We start from the raw sequence: 15,029 nt of genomic DNA, 5'->3' as shown, positions 1-15,029 counted from the left end.
GGCCATTTGGCCGCACCCCTTCAGGCGGCGAGCACCCCACTGTGCTCTCTTTCACCTCCCACTTCCCCTCTGCTTCCTCCCCGCGCCCCAAAGCCGAGCGAGCCCGGCCTCCCCCTTTTTCTTCGCTGGGAGGAGGGGGGCCGCTCCTGACGCCCCTCCCCCTACATCCTTCCCCGCCTCCTGCGCCGGGCGGCTCGCTTGCCGAGAGCGCTCCAGCCACAGTCCCGCTGCTGCCGCGGGGCGGGCGGCCGGCTGGCGGGCGTGCTGCTGGGTAGCCAGGCTCTCCCGCCGCCTCGCCCCAGGCAGGAAGGGAGCGAGACCGTAGCAGCCCGGCATGCCCTCGCTCGCCCCAGGCGGCCTCCGCGCCTCGTGCTCGTAGCCGAGCCGCAGCCTCGTTTTGGCCCTGGCCCCACGCCGGTGCTTCATGGTGGTTGAGGGGCAGCGTTTGGCTGCGGCGCGGGGCGGCGGCGGCGGAGGAGGGCATGGCCGCCCAGGGGGACAGCTGCAGCGTCAAGGTGGCAGTGAGGTGAGATCGGGGAGTCGCTTCTCCGGTCGAGGGGGGCGTGTTTGCAGGTGGACGCCAAGGGCAGACAAAGGGGTCTCCCTCGCGCTGCTGCACCCGCAGCCCCGCGCTCCAGGCCGGCCCATTCATTGAGCTCTGTCGTGACGGGGCGGGAGGAGGCGCGGTCTGGAGTGGGTCCGGCTAGCTACGGCGTTCGTAGGGTTGCGCGGCTCTGGCTGGGCGCCTTGTGCACTTTGGAAGGGGGATGGGCCGATTGCCCGCAGCGGCTGTTCGGCCCTCGTAACTGCGGACCCGCGTGTTGCTTGATGCAGGAGCGTCAGATGGGTCTCCTTGGGGGGAGGCGTGTGTCTCCGTTTGCATGCAGGGGCGTGTGAGCTCTGTCGCTTCTGTTGGAGTGTATCTCTCTCTCTCTCTCTCTCTCTCTCACACACACTCTCTCTCTCACACACACACACTCTCCGATCAGTATTGTTCCTCTTTGTCTCTGCTGCAGAGGGTCACACAGAGTGAGACTCCACTGTGTCCAATTGCTGGACCCGTCTGTCTGTGTTTGTGTGCATGTGATTAGCCACATCAATGTTTTGGCCATCGCCAGTCAAACCAGTCCTTTCTCCCTCTTTCCTTCTTCACCCTTTTTTCTTATGGCGCTTTCCCCTGTGAGTTAAAGCCAAAATCCTTGCACATGAAACCCCCTTTCCATTATTTTCTGTAGCAGCCAATTTTCCAGCTACTTCTTTACATACATACAAGGTAGGGGTGTTCTCAGTATCTGCCTGTCTTTGCGGGGGAAAAAGTGGGGTTGCCCCTCCCTCTCTTTTTCTACATCTAACGGCAGCTGAAGCTAGAGAAACAAGGAAATCCTGTATTTTGCACATTTGCCCTGTGTTTTTCTGCCTTTCCTTTCAGTTGTGCCTGTATAAATGCATGCACTCTATTTCTCCCCATTATTGATATTTCTGATAAATCCGTCGCTGTTAGGTTTCCGTATGGGCTAGCTGGTTCCTTCCCCTTGTTTGGCCCTTATCTCCCTCCAACAAAAATCTGTTTTCTTTGGCTGGCGGTTAATTTTTCCTATGCCCGTGTTTGTGCTTTAATCTGCCCTATGCAGGTGCCTGATAGCCTTTGAACATCATCCTGTCATTTAGGGTGGGGTTAGGGGCAAATCAGTGTATGCAGTGTCTTCTGTGAATGGCATGGCTGCTTCATATCCATCTCTCCGCCACCACCCCTCTCTGTTTCTTGCCAAAATTCTGTAGCTCCCTGATCATTTTGTGCATGTGCAAGTAATGTCAAGTGTAAATGTGTTGCAGCTACAACGTTCACCTGGAGCCAGGCAATTGTTTCCTGTTGCAGGGGAAGGGCGGTGTTGATGCAGAGGCATACTTTCCAAGGTTTCTTGCGTATGTGTTGATTAGTCACTGAGGATGCAAGCCCCTTTATATTTGTGTGCATTTGAATGATCTTTAAGAAAAAACTGTAAATGGTGTCTAGTAATAACCGTGAGCTTTGGGCAGGGAGTTGTGCTATATGGCGGGAGAGTTACCTTTCTCAGATATTGCCTTGAAATTTCACTACAGTCTGTCTCATCCTGTGAGGTTAAGTAGTCTTTGTTGAATTGGAGCTGGGGTGGGGAGGAGGCTTTGTCCAAAAAAGACTAGACTCATGTATGCTGAGCACAGAGACTAGGGACTGCCATTTTGGCAACACTTCATTGCCTGTGCCACAGTCCGTACAAAATGCAGAATGATAGCAGTCATGTTGAGTCCAGGTGAGGCACTGCTGCAGAGGCTGTCATCTGGACTAAATATGACTTTTGTCTAACGCTCTGCTGTTTTGTACCCAAGATATTGGAGCAGTTTTTTTTTTTTAAGCCTGAAAAATATAGCTTTGTATTGTTTGCTCCTTGTGTAGAAGAAGCCTCACAGAGAGGCTTCTTCTTTTTTCTTTTGTGCAAGGGAAAAGCTGAAACCTCTTGCTGTGTGATCACTAGTGCTTCCCATCTAGCCAGGTTTGTCTAAAGAGTGTTAGACCATTGGCCTGGGAGTTGTGAAAACAGTCTGGTTTTCCTTCCTCTCTTTCCTGCTCTCCGTCCTGAGGTTGTTTTTTGTGCGTACATTGGCTCTCTGAGAGGCCCAGGAGTCAGGTGTAAAAGGCAAGAGAAAAGGCAGAAGGAGAGAATAGTGATTTATAAAACAACCCCCTCCCTGCCAAGTTTGTATCCTTCTGTAGGATATTGGCATGTTAGCGAGGAATACAGGAGACTATCCTTCAGTTGAGCAGATCAGCCTCTGAATATGTGTAAAATAATGAAACAAAGTTGGGCAGACCTCCAGTCCACCAGTTGTAGTGCTGAAAATGGACCCTGCCTTTCCCTTTTCAGACTGTAGGGCAGTAGGGGGTTGGAGAACCTTTTTTCTATTGAAGCCTGCTTTCACTTGGGGTAATGTGTCAGGGGCTGAAGCCAGTGGAGAGTGTGACCAGAGCCAAAAGTCCGTGAACCACCCCTTCTTTTTCGCTCTCTCTGCCACCTGCTTTCTCTTTCTCTCTCCCTGCCACCCCTTTCTCTCTCTCAGCCCTGCATAGGAGATGGCACAAGAAGGGCAGACAGTGGCGTTATCTTGGCGTTATTGCTCCAAATAGGTGCTCCTCTCTGGAGGCTTTACCTATTAGTGCTGTCTACACCCAAGCACAGAATCTAGTATTTAGTGAAGATAATTCACCTCCTAAGGAACTTAGCTTTTATTTTTAAAAATACAAGTTTCTAGATCTTATGGTTCAAAATGAACCTTAATTGTGTGCCTAGTGTATTCTCAAGTCAAATAGGACACAGCAGGATTTCCTGAGCCTCAGGTTCTGCATAGCTCCTTATCTCTTTTTTTCTTTCCTCTAGAAGTACAATAAATTAAGCAGATGTATGCAAGCGTGCTTAGTTTGTATAACTGAGACAGAATTTTGATACAATCTATAATTTGACACAGGGGAGACAACAGAGAAAGAGGAGGCAGAGGAAGAGTATATGTTATTTCAGTTACATGTGCTTAGTTACAGCAGCTCATGAGGACTAGTGGGTGGGGGGATGCCAAAAGCTTCACTGAAGTTTTTTTTTGGCAAACTGCAGTTTCTGTAAGATGAGAGGACTGAGATGAAGTGAGAAGGCCAATCAAAGAAAAGAGGTGTGAGTGTTCTGTTTTGGCCTGTCAGCAAAAAGCAGAGAGGAGGATATCTGCCTGTGTCTTTGACTGACACCCCCCCCCCCAATTCTCTGGTTCTGCTCGTGCAATTCTACTCGTTATATGCATGTTTCTTATCAGGATGGTAGTCTGGTATACATGCTCTCTGTATTGACTGAATCTAATAGAAGCTGAACTTGAGCGCACTCTGGGAGAGAGCGGAGGACAGGAAGGCCTGGCATGCTATGGTCCATGGGGTCACGAAGAGTCGGACACGACTTAACGACTTGACTGAACAACAACAACAATAGAAGCTGCTTTTTCTTCTGCAGTGTTGGCCATATTAGAAGTTAAAGGGAGTGGCAGAGTAATGGGAAGGTGTCTATTTTAAGGGCAGCTTGAGACTGCAGGCCTGCATCCTGCCAAAACAATATAGAAAATGCAACCATTTCTACCTCCTTTCCCCCCACCCTGCCTCCCATTGGAATTGGTCATAGGAAGGCCCAGTTCTTAATCTTCTAACAGTGCATAGAGAAGGATAGATTTTCAGAAGTGCAACTTAGTCAGAGAAGCAGACATCAGAAATACTCCATACTTGTTCTTCCAGCTATGACTAAAAAATATGAAAGAAGAGAGTGACTTGGATTGGAACATATTCTGGGGTTTAGAAATCTTGTCATATTTCCCCCCTGTATTTGCAATCTGGCTCCTGTTGAGATGGTACTTTTCAGGGGTGTTTTGGGTTCTGCCCCTTTATGGGAAAAGTGAATTCAAGATGTTTGGCATCTTCTCACCCCCACTTCCATTTATAAAACATTTATAAATATAAATAATATATTTTAGAGATCAAGAATGAAGCCTGTGATGCAATTTGACTGAGGTTATCCATTGAGTCCATTGGTGAACTGTGATAACTCCCAGACAATGTTCAAGCAGTCTGATGTAAAGAGCCCTGAACTGAATGAATACTAGCTTGCTTGGGGAAGCATATTCAGAAAGCAAAATTATTCTCTTAGGGCAACCACAAGGCCACACATCTGTCTGAGTGATGAGCTAATGTTTCTGAGAATTTTTGCTGGAACTCTTACTAATCTGAACAATGCACAGTAATTTGAAATGGGTGCTGAATGCCAGTGATAAGCAGGAGGCAGGGTGAAAGAGGAGAAAACAATCTATTCATGCTATCTTGGCTGGTTAGCACTAGCTACCTTCTCTATTCTGTATTGACTGTTACAATAATGGGGGGGGGGGAAACTGCACAGAAGCCAGGAAACCACCAAATAATTGGTGGCTAGGTGGAAGGGACTGGGGCAAGAGGAAGGGGGTGCGACCATCCGGAGAACCTTGGACTGCCAGATTTGGCCCCTGGGCCTGAGGCTCCCAAGCTCTGATCTAAAGGTGATGAGTTCGAAAGTGATAAGCTACTCTAGACAGGTCCTGAATGAAGTGCTCACCAATGGGGAGGTGGTTTTCAGAAGCCTCCCTATGGCTGCTGTAGCGTGCATACCATCATCACATAGACAGCATCCACACCACTTTCAAGCACTTCCAGGAATATTCTGTGGGGCTATGGAAACTCTTTATATAAACCCCACGGTCCACATAGAGATTAAAGTTGTGGCATTGAGCCCTCTCTGCAGGCATGCTGTTTTCAGTGACTTCTCCATGGTTATTGTAACCTGCTCATAGGCTTTAATTAGTGATTTTCACCTCCAGCCCACTCTGCATTGTTAACTATTCACAAGACTTACAATTTGCATTATAAAAGGGACGGGACCAATCAGTCATCAGGTTGGTGCCGATTTAACGTTTAAAGAGCTGCCACTATGTGGGCAGAGCCAATTATGTGATTCCCTAGCCCACAGTCGTCACCCAGCTAGTTCCCCTGCAATTGGTCCCATGATGGGGTGGCAGACCTTGGTTGCAGCAGCACCATGGGATAAACACAACCAAAAGAGACTTCCCACATGGTGCTGTAACATAAAGGGTGCCCTGCTGTTCCTCTTCTTTATTGATTGCTCCACTGTGTTGGCAGTGACTAGGTTCGCATTACACAACAACCTATTGTGGGCAGCTAGCCATGATGAGTTGTCGAGTCGTCTGAACCTGGACTGGTTTCTGCAGGGTGCTTTAATTTTCACAAACAAGACACCCTGACAACCCATGGCTTGTTCTAGGGGTTATCATACCCACGTGGGTTGTCATGTTGACTGAACCTAGGAGAGCAATTTGATCATGGGTTGCTGGGATCGGCTAAAGAGCCACTCAGCAAGAGTGACAAAAGCCCCTGCCACTCTTCGTGATCATGCCTGTGCTGCCTACAGCCTCCCTCACCGGTGACTGCTCCTCCACTGATGCCCAAATGGCACTTCAAAGGGACTGTCTCTTGTTTGCTACCCCCTTTCTTCAGTTCCAGAAACTGTGCAAATGTCTTCATAATTTTTTATTATTTTAGCCCCCCACCCCAAGGCTATCACAAGAGCCCACATTTAGCTGTCTGTGATGCCTTGTCTGTCTTGCCTTGTCAATGTAAGTTTCAGTTGTCAAAGGGAGCAAGTGCGGTAGGTAACATACAAGGAAACTGACAAGATGAGACTGCATATAGGCAAATTTGCGGACACTTACTGAAGGAGAAGAGGAACCCATCTGCACAACTGAGAAGCACCAAAAGGGGGGCGGGGGAAGCAGGAGAAGTAGGTGCATCAAAAGTGTGTGTGTGTGTGTGAAAATATCTCCCACTTCTCAAGGTAACCCTCTTACTTTTAAGTGTTGAAGTGACACTTGTCACTGTAGCTTATTCTCAGGCTGGCTTAGTGTGACGTGCGAACGCGGCCAGTGTCTTCTTACTTGGTATCATCAGCAAATGTCTTCAACATATTTTTGCTTCTTACCCAAGGTTACTAAGGAAAATACTGAATAAAAATAGGCCTCTGGATTGATCCCTGAGAAACTCCCACCCTTAGCTTTTCTCCAGTTTGAAGGTTAACAAAAACCTTTCTCAGTTTCCTTGTAGCTAGCCAATACCTTATCCATCTTACAGTACATATACCTCATTCAGTTTCATCAATAACAGCCTATGCTGTACTGCAGCTAATGCTTTACTGCATTCCCTGGCCCAGAGAATCAATTATCTTCTGAAAAAAGGATATCAGATTCGTCTAGCAGAAGCCTGAACAACATGCACCCCCGCAGCTCTATACACCATTCATGACATGTGACTGATAAATATCCTGTAGCCTTGAACTGTGGTGGTGTACAGTCATTTGTGGCACAGTTTACCTTTAGGGAATCCATGCTGCCTTGCATCTTACAAGTTATTTTCTTCCATATTGTTAATTATCCTTCTACTGCAGCCTCCCCTAACTTGGTTCTGTCCAGATGTTTTGGACTACAGTTCCTAGAATTCTTGACCATACACCGTGGTGGCTGGGGCTGATGGTAGCTGAAGTCTAAAACATCTGGAGGGCACCTGGTTAGGGCAGGTTGTTCTACTGCTTTCACTTGTCACTGAAATTATGCTTAGTATAAGCAGAGTGTATCATGCAAGCAGAGGTCAAGGCTGTTAAAACAAATCGAAAAGGCTGTACTCTCCAATGGTAACAAGTTGGGGCAACCACAGTAACTCTGTGCCAGGTGTATTGGGGGTTCATTTTTTATAATTTTTGTAGTCAGCTTCCTCTCTCTCTCTCTCTGTCTCCCCGCCCCCCGCTTCCAAAAACAGAAAGCCTTACCGTACCAGCTGATCTGTTTATCCAGATGTCTCTTTAACTTTAATCTTTTTTCACATGATTTTTTTTTTTTAAATTCCCAGACCTGATTTCAGTTTATAATGCCAACTTGCAGGCTCAAAGAGAGATCTGTACAGAAGATGTAGAGACAGTCTCTTTAAAAGCAGAAGAAGGCAGGGCTTTCCTGCCTCTGTTTATTTGTTCTTTAGGAAGAAAGAATGTTCCAAAGGGGCTTTTTCTTGTGTCATTCTACGTATTCCTTGTTCATATGTGCAACAGAGATGGTGGTTTTTATGCATTCCCTCATTTTTATAGAGTTCAACACTGCTTAGGATATGACATTTCAAATGAAGGAAGTGACACATGTTAAAGAAAGATTGGTTTGGTTGTTGTTTTTTACTTCTCTGCTTGTAATGCTATATCATGTATTGTCAAACTTATGCAGCTTCAGTTTGTTTACAATGGGAAAAACTGCCTAAGATCTATGTCCCAGTGGAACTGATTCATGCAGCAAATGTCATATTTGTGCATGGGCAGCTAGATCTTTATTTTTTTAAAGGTGGTGGTGGTTCAAAGGAACCTTGGCGGCAACATTCTCAGAGACACTGGAAGCAAAGAATGCAAGACTAAATCCCAGAGAAGCCAAAGCCTTGTAAAAAGGCCACTGAAAAGGGTAGGATACAAAGGGTATATTGCTGATTGGGAGGGAGTGACAATATTGATATTCCGCCTTTTGTGTGATCAAGTCTTTCTCAGTCTCTCTCTCTCTCTCTCTCTCTCTCTCTCACACACACACACACACACACACACACACACAGCTGGGGGATCAGAATGGAATCTGCACCTTTGCATTTGGAAAACCAGTGTGCTATTTAACAGCATCAGTTGCCAGTGGGCTTGCACTGATGATCCAAATCATCATGCAGATTGGGTGTGAATATCTCTGGTATTGTTATAGTTCTTTAATTCAAGCAACCAAGGGCAGCTTTACTACCCTTGGTTGCATGCAGGTACCAGAGTGTAAAATACATACGTGTGCCGTCAGCTGTCAAGGTTACAAATATGTATTTGCCATTCTTCCTTTCTAGACACTTCTGAGTGGTGATTGCTGAAGACTTGAATCTCATTTCCATGGTGGCTGTAAGTCGTCATTTGTACACGAAACTGTAACAACTGGCATAATATATGTATGATTTGTAGACAGGTACAAAACTTGTTTGCTGTGGCACCTTGGCTGTGGAATGAGCTCCCTAGAGAGGTTCGCCTGGCGCCTAAGTTGTACTCCTTTTGGCGTCAGGTGAAGAGTTTTTAATTTTCCCAGCATTTTAGCACTCTACTCTTCTAGCTCTGCTGTTTTAAGTTGGTATTTTAAATCTCTGCCCTGCTGCTAGGTTTTATTGTGGTTGTACTTTTATATTGTAGTTTTAAGCTTTCATATTTTATATTGGTTTATTTTGTGCCTTGTGGTTTTAATTTTTGTGAACCACCCAGAGAGCTTTGGCTATTGGGTAGTACAGAAATGAAATGAAATTAAATAAATAATACAAATGGCCCTGAGGTACTGCTGTTAGCTGTTCCTTGGTTGATGAAATTTACCCATTGCTCTTTGCTGTAAAAGAAAGAGAGGCTGCAAGACCCTGGCCAGACTAAAAAATCACATTACTTTCATCTGTAGATTGTCTTGAAAGCTGACTTGCTTAAATTCATCTGTATGTACTTAATTCAGTTTTAAGTCTGTGTAATGGCCACTCCGGATTGATCTTGAACACCACAGTGCAATTTCTGATAACACTGAATGTCTGCATTGCATTTGGGACCAAATTAATTAAGCCTGCTTTGAGTTTGGCATTAAGTTAACTCAGTTTGGTTTGGAAGGTGGAAATAATTTCTGAGTACAAAAACTCAGGCTCTGGCTGTTGTCAAAGTGGCTTTGCAGCAGATAAATTGAATACAGTACTTTGTGGGTTTCCTGCCTGCTTGCACTGTGTGATCTAGCAAACTCTGCCTGGCCTAGTTCAGAAATTGCCACACCCACTGTTGCATGCTCATGGGCTATAGCTGCTGGTTCCCCCAGGGTCCCTTCTGGGCTGTTAGTGTTCCTATAAACAACAGCTGTGTAGACTGCAGGTCAGTCACCCATAGTGGGTTGGTTCTGCAGGGCCACTGAGAATGCAGACTTGTGATACCAGTAAATCTAATCCATAGCACGTACAATCAAAGAAAGTGGAGCGATGCTAGGATTGCCTTGCAGTGGCAACTGCATTGATTTGTTTTTATGGGTTTAATTTAGAACTGCCCAGCAGAAGAATTACAAATGGTTATGTAGGAGCTTATAAGAAATTGCCAAAGAGGGCTGTTTTCAAGAAATTAAAAAAATAACATCTTAAATTGGCCTCCTTTGTGCATTTCCTGTAGTGTCTGAGAGCTCTTGTCAGTGCTGAGAAGGGTCAGGAAATGGAGCTTGTGAAACTGGGGAAGGAAGTAGATTTCACGTTTATTTAAACCCTTGCAACCTCCAGACCTCAGCCACTTTTATAAACATTTTTGCTGAAGCGTGCCACACTCTTGATCTCTCAAAGAGATGGGGACCTTTGCTGCTGGTAATCCCCCCTCTTACTCTGGCATATGCCAAGTGGCTTTTCCTGTAAAGGCGGGCAATGGGAGATGAAATGGTAAATTGTTTCAGCACTAGCCACTTTGAGCAAAAGCATGATTATCTCAAAAAGGTTAGCTTTGTATGATGACTTGCTAATTGTGACTTCTTGGTTAGGTGACCAGTTGATGGTCTATATGATTTGTATAGAAGGACAAGAATTACCTCCCTGTAGCTCCCTGCCCCCACACTGCCAGTGTTTACTCTGATGTCACCTAAGCAGCAGGAAGACTGTGCAGGATATAATTAATGGACATACTTGGAGGGCAGGGAGGGAAGTTAGAAAATACTGATTTCTAAGTAGGAGTGTCCTCAGTGTAGTAGTCTGATTCCACAGGATGCGGAGGTTGCTGTCCAGTATATTGGATTGTTCAGGCCAGGAAATCAAAAAACTAGACCAGAGGCAGGAAATACATGGCGCTTTCCCACTTGTGAGCTTAAATCATCTCTGTCTTAAACTGATGTGTAACCCTGATTGTAGTTTATGTAGCTCTTTTAATCTACACTGATTTATGTCTTGCATCCAATCCTGCCCTAACAACATCCACATGTGGCACAAATGGCACAAGAGGCTCAAAAGTGCATTTAAACCTCACTTATGTGAAAACTGGACTCCCTTAGCATCAGAATTGAGGTGCAGCAAAGCAGAAAGAAAATGAGGGGTCACATCTTTGTAAAGCAATTGGCAGCTGTCACACTGAAGAGGATTCCTTTATTTAGTAGTTGGTCTCTGCCAGTGCATACATATGGTATGACTGAGCATTCTGTACGCATGCCAGTGTCCCATGAACAGCGCAAGCTTCTGGATGGTGAGAGGTACCACCTGGGACCCAGTCTGGTACTACAGCATCATTGCATCATTAGTGTGGTATAGCATTCTGAAGGAGCCACATCATGAAAAATGAAGGCACCCTTTATATGTTACAGCAGCGGCGTGAGAGCTGCTTTTTCCATGGCTTCATCCCATGGGGCAGTTGCAGCATGAGTGGAGCCAGTGATACAGGTCCTTCCCATGAAATCATTGGAATTAGAAGCTATGTTAGGGTGGGACAGGCTATTGCAGTTGGCCAGACCTTTAAACATTATAGCAGTGTATTGGGATGAAGCCATGGAAAAGCCTCTCCTACACCAGTGCTGTAACACCTCAAGTGCATCATAATGTATGTGGCATCTGCATTTGCATGTATGACAGGTGTGTAGAAGGCAGGTTGGGGAGGATGATATTTCTGAATGGAGGAGTCTGTTGTGGTAGTGTCTGGGATGAGCCATTCTCTCTCTCTCTCTCTCTCTCTCTCTCTCTCTGTCTCTCTCTGTCTCTCTCTCTCTCGGGAGTCTTGTTATTCTCTTGCCTGCAAAGCTGTCAGTCAGAAAACAGAGTAACCCCCAAAGTGCAATATGCATTGCCCAGGGGATTGTTGTTGTTGTTCAGTCGTTCAGTCGTGTCCGACTCTTCGTGACCCCATGGACCATAGCACGCCAGGCCTTCCTGTCCTGCGTTCTCTCCCGGAGCGTGCTCAAGTTCATATTCATTGCATCCGTGATGCTATCTAGCCATCTCATCCTCTGCCGTCCCCTTCTCCTTTTGCCTTCAGTCTTTCCCAGCATCAGGGTCTTTTCCAGGGAGTTTTCTCTTCGCATTAGGTGGCCAAAATATTGGAGCTTCAGCTTCATTATCTGTCCTTCCAATGAGCACTCAGGGTTGATTTCCTTTAGGATGGACTGATTTGACCTCCTTGCAGTCCAGGGGACTCGTAAGAGTCTTCTCCAGCACCACAGTTCGAAAGCATCAATTCTTCGGCGCTCAGCCTTCCTTATAGTCCAGCTCTCACAGCCATACATTACTACTGGGAAAACCATAGCTTTGATTAGACGGACCTTTGTCGGCAAGGTGATGTCTCTGCTTCTGACTATGCTGTCTAGGTTGGCCATAGCTTTCCTCCCAAGGAGCAAGCGTCTTTTAATTTCATGGCTACAGTCACCATCTGTGGTGATCTTGGAGCCCAAGAAAGTAAAATCTGTCACTGCTTCCATTTCTTCCCCTTCTATATGCCAGGAAGTGATCGGGCCAGATGCCATGATCTTAGTTTTTTTAATGTTGAGTTTCAAACCAGCTTTTGCACTCTCCTCTTTCACCCTCAACAAGAGGCTCTTGAGATCCTCTTCGCTTTCTGCCATTAGGGTGGTATCGTCTGCATATCGGAGGTTGTTGATAATTCTCCCAGCAATCTTAATTCCGACCTCTGATTCATCCAACCCGGCATTTCTCATGATGTACTCTGCATATAAGTTAAATAAGCAGGGTGACAATATGCAGCCTTGTCGTACTCCTTTCCCAATTTTGAACCAATCGGTTGTTCCATGTCTGGTTCTTACTGTTGCTTCTTGACCCTCGTACAGGTTTCTCAGGAGACAGGTAAGGTGGTCTGGTACTCCCATCACTTTAAGAATTTGCCACAGTTTGTTGTGATCCACACAATCAAAGGCTTTAGCGTAGTCAATGAAGCAGAAATAGACGTTTTTCTGGAATTCTCTTGCTTTCTCCATGATGCAGCGAATGTTGGCGATTTGATCTCTAGTTCCTCTGCCTCTTCTAAACCCAGCTTGTACTTCCGGTAGTTCTCGGTTCGCATACTGCTGAAGCCTAGCTTGTAGGATTTTGAGCATAACCTTGCTGGCATGTGAAATGAGCGCAATTGTACGGTAGTTTGAACACTCTTTGGCATTGCCCTTCTTTGCCCAGGGGATAGTGCTGTCCAATACTTATCCCTCAGGAAAGGATGTAAATTATTCTATTGGCTAATTATTGGCACAAATGGAGCCTTTCTTCCTAGGGTACTGGAAGGTCTGATGTCATGTCAGGAAGATTTCATTTGGCATCATTGAATCTGTCAGTACAAGAAAGACACAGTAGGAACTAGCAAGACAGCCTGCTTGTATCCTCTGCTCTGGGGCTTACAAGCATTAATAAGCAGAGTTGGTGGTGGTGGTGTTGTTTTCAGTTGGAAGATGGAGTTGGCCATTGGGTTGCTACTCGGAGAAGGCACTTTGGAGGAATATGGATCTGAGAAAGGATACATAATGGGATTGGGGCAAGTTTACTGGGGACATAATATTTTGGAGTGTCCCCCCCCCCTTTCCTCAGGGTGGGGGATAGAGAAGATAGATAACCCCAGCACTCAACATCGTAGTTGAAAATCAATCCTACAGATTTCCGTGGGACATATGTCCAAGTAGGGATGGGAGAGACTATTGCTTGGTCTGCATTTTTAAGTGAACTGACCTAATTTGTACATTTTGACCTCACAACCTGTTAACACCCCAAGGTGGTAGTTTTTTCAGAGGCTGCTTGGCATTGCAAGAGCATTGCTTTGTCTATAGAAACTGGGCACTTGGCAGAAGAAAGGTAATTTTGCAATAGTCTGAAAGTTTTCTCAAACTTAAAAAATAAAAAATAGGGGTACCCATAAAAAAACAGTATTTCTGTTCAGGATAAATCTCTTTGTCTCATTCACTGTGCTACTAGTCATCAGAGGTGCAGTTTGGTTATTTTAGACTCTGCACTGTGGTGTTCTTTAGATGGTAATGTAAGCCAAACCTCCATTTGGCCCTCCTACTCATCCTGCTGAGTGGAGCCCTGGATGTCTTCCCCAAGGTCCTACCCTGAATGCATCACTGCCCTGCATTTATATGTTAGTCCCCTGTGTTGATCGTCCAGTAGTGTTAACTAGCTTCACATTCACAAAGCTGCCTTGATCCACTTAAAAGTGATTTTGTGGCCACTTTGCAAATGGGGCTATCGACATTTTTTCAAGAAAGATTCCCAGGACACTGCAGCAGGCCAGGGTTAGGGGCACTTCTAAGAGTTGTCGTAGCAGGATTGTGAGTCATGTTTGTAGAAGAACATGAGCTCCAGCAGTGAGTGATGAGGTCAGTCCCTGCCTGTGCTGAGCTTGAGATAGTTCTCCTTTTCTTTGCGCTGAATCTTGCCTCGAGGGCTCTGAACACGTGAAGCAAATAAAGGGCGTTGGGCATTGACAGTTATAATCGCTCTCTTCTCTGGATTATTACTTTTGTTAGCTTTTCTACAGAGAGGAAATATTCTAAAATTATGTGGAACTTTAAAGCTCTTGTGCTTTTACATGAGTAAGATGTCCTCATCAAAGGTACTATTAACAACAATAATTTAGATTACTAAGTTTCTCCACAGAGAATGCCCTTCTGTTCCTGACATTGTGATGGCATGGTAGGATATCTAACCCACACATTTTAGCACCATAATTGTTCAGGGTTTGTCCTAGCTGAATTCTGTTAATGTCTTGTTTAGTATGTAAGTGTTGATGTGGCAATTAACTTTGCCTTTATGTACTTATTTGTGAATAATCAGGTGAGAAAGATAGAGCTGCTAGAACAGAAATTTAAGAAGGTACACATGGGGCCAAAACTACATATTATGTAGAGGTCCATAATAGGTTCTCCTGGTTTCTTTTTTTTAAATCATTGTTGTTCAGCCATGAGGGTTTGCCAGTTTTTTTGGATCAGCAGTAAGAAGGAGGGGAATTTAACCTCTTTTCCAATCAAAATCTCTCCCCTGCCAAGCTGCTGCTTTTCCCACAAGTTAAACCCTTTCCCCCTGCCAAGTCTCTGAAAAAGGGGTAATTCCCCACAGCTGGATTTCAGTACATACACATACACATATCAGCATACCTAATCACAGATGATCTCCTGCATAATGTGTAGTTTGGGTCTTAGGAACGACATAATCTGAAAAACAGTATTTATTATGTTCTGTGGCAGCAGCTCTTAAACTGTGGGTGGTGGTCTGTGGTGCATCTTCTGGTGGTCTGTGAGACTGCAGTGGAAATAATAAATGAAAATGGGGGAAAGCTTTTCTAGGCTGAAGTAGCCAAAAATACCAAATTTAAAAATAATTTGTTCCTGTGCTCTGTTGTAGCAGT

The 15,029-nt window shown here is 45.4% G+C and overlaps 1 protein-coding gene across 4 annotated transcripts in view; it reads left to right on the top strand.

Moving 5' to 3' along the window:
- Positions 1 to 219: 219 nt before the first annotated feature.
- The window catches only part of KIF21B (kinesin family member 21B), a 106,497-nt gene continuing 91,687 nt past the window's right edge, over positions 220 to 15,029 (top strand). For all 4 annotated transcript variants that reach the window (XM_084852900.1, XM_084852901.1, XM_084852899.1 and 1 more), the window contains exon 1: positions 220 to 526. In XM_084852900.1, the coding sequence (XP_084709026.1) occupies positions 483 to 526 (44 nt within the window). In that variant the 5' untranslated portion in view covers positions 220 to 482. The remainder of the gene's footprint in view (positions 527 to 15,029) is intronic.

This window comes from Heloderma suspectum, chromosome 4 (assembly GCF_057233095.1).
Source record: "Heloderma suspectum isolate Gila_16-S chromosome 4, 16-S_ref, whole genome shotgun sequence".
Lineage (NCBI taxonomy): Eukaryota > Metazoa > Chordata > Lepidosauria > Squamata > Helodermatidae > Heloderma > Heloderma suspectum.
Note: the sequence above shows the minus strand (reverse complement) of the source record. Positions and strands in the feature narration are given on the sequence as shown.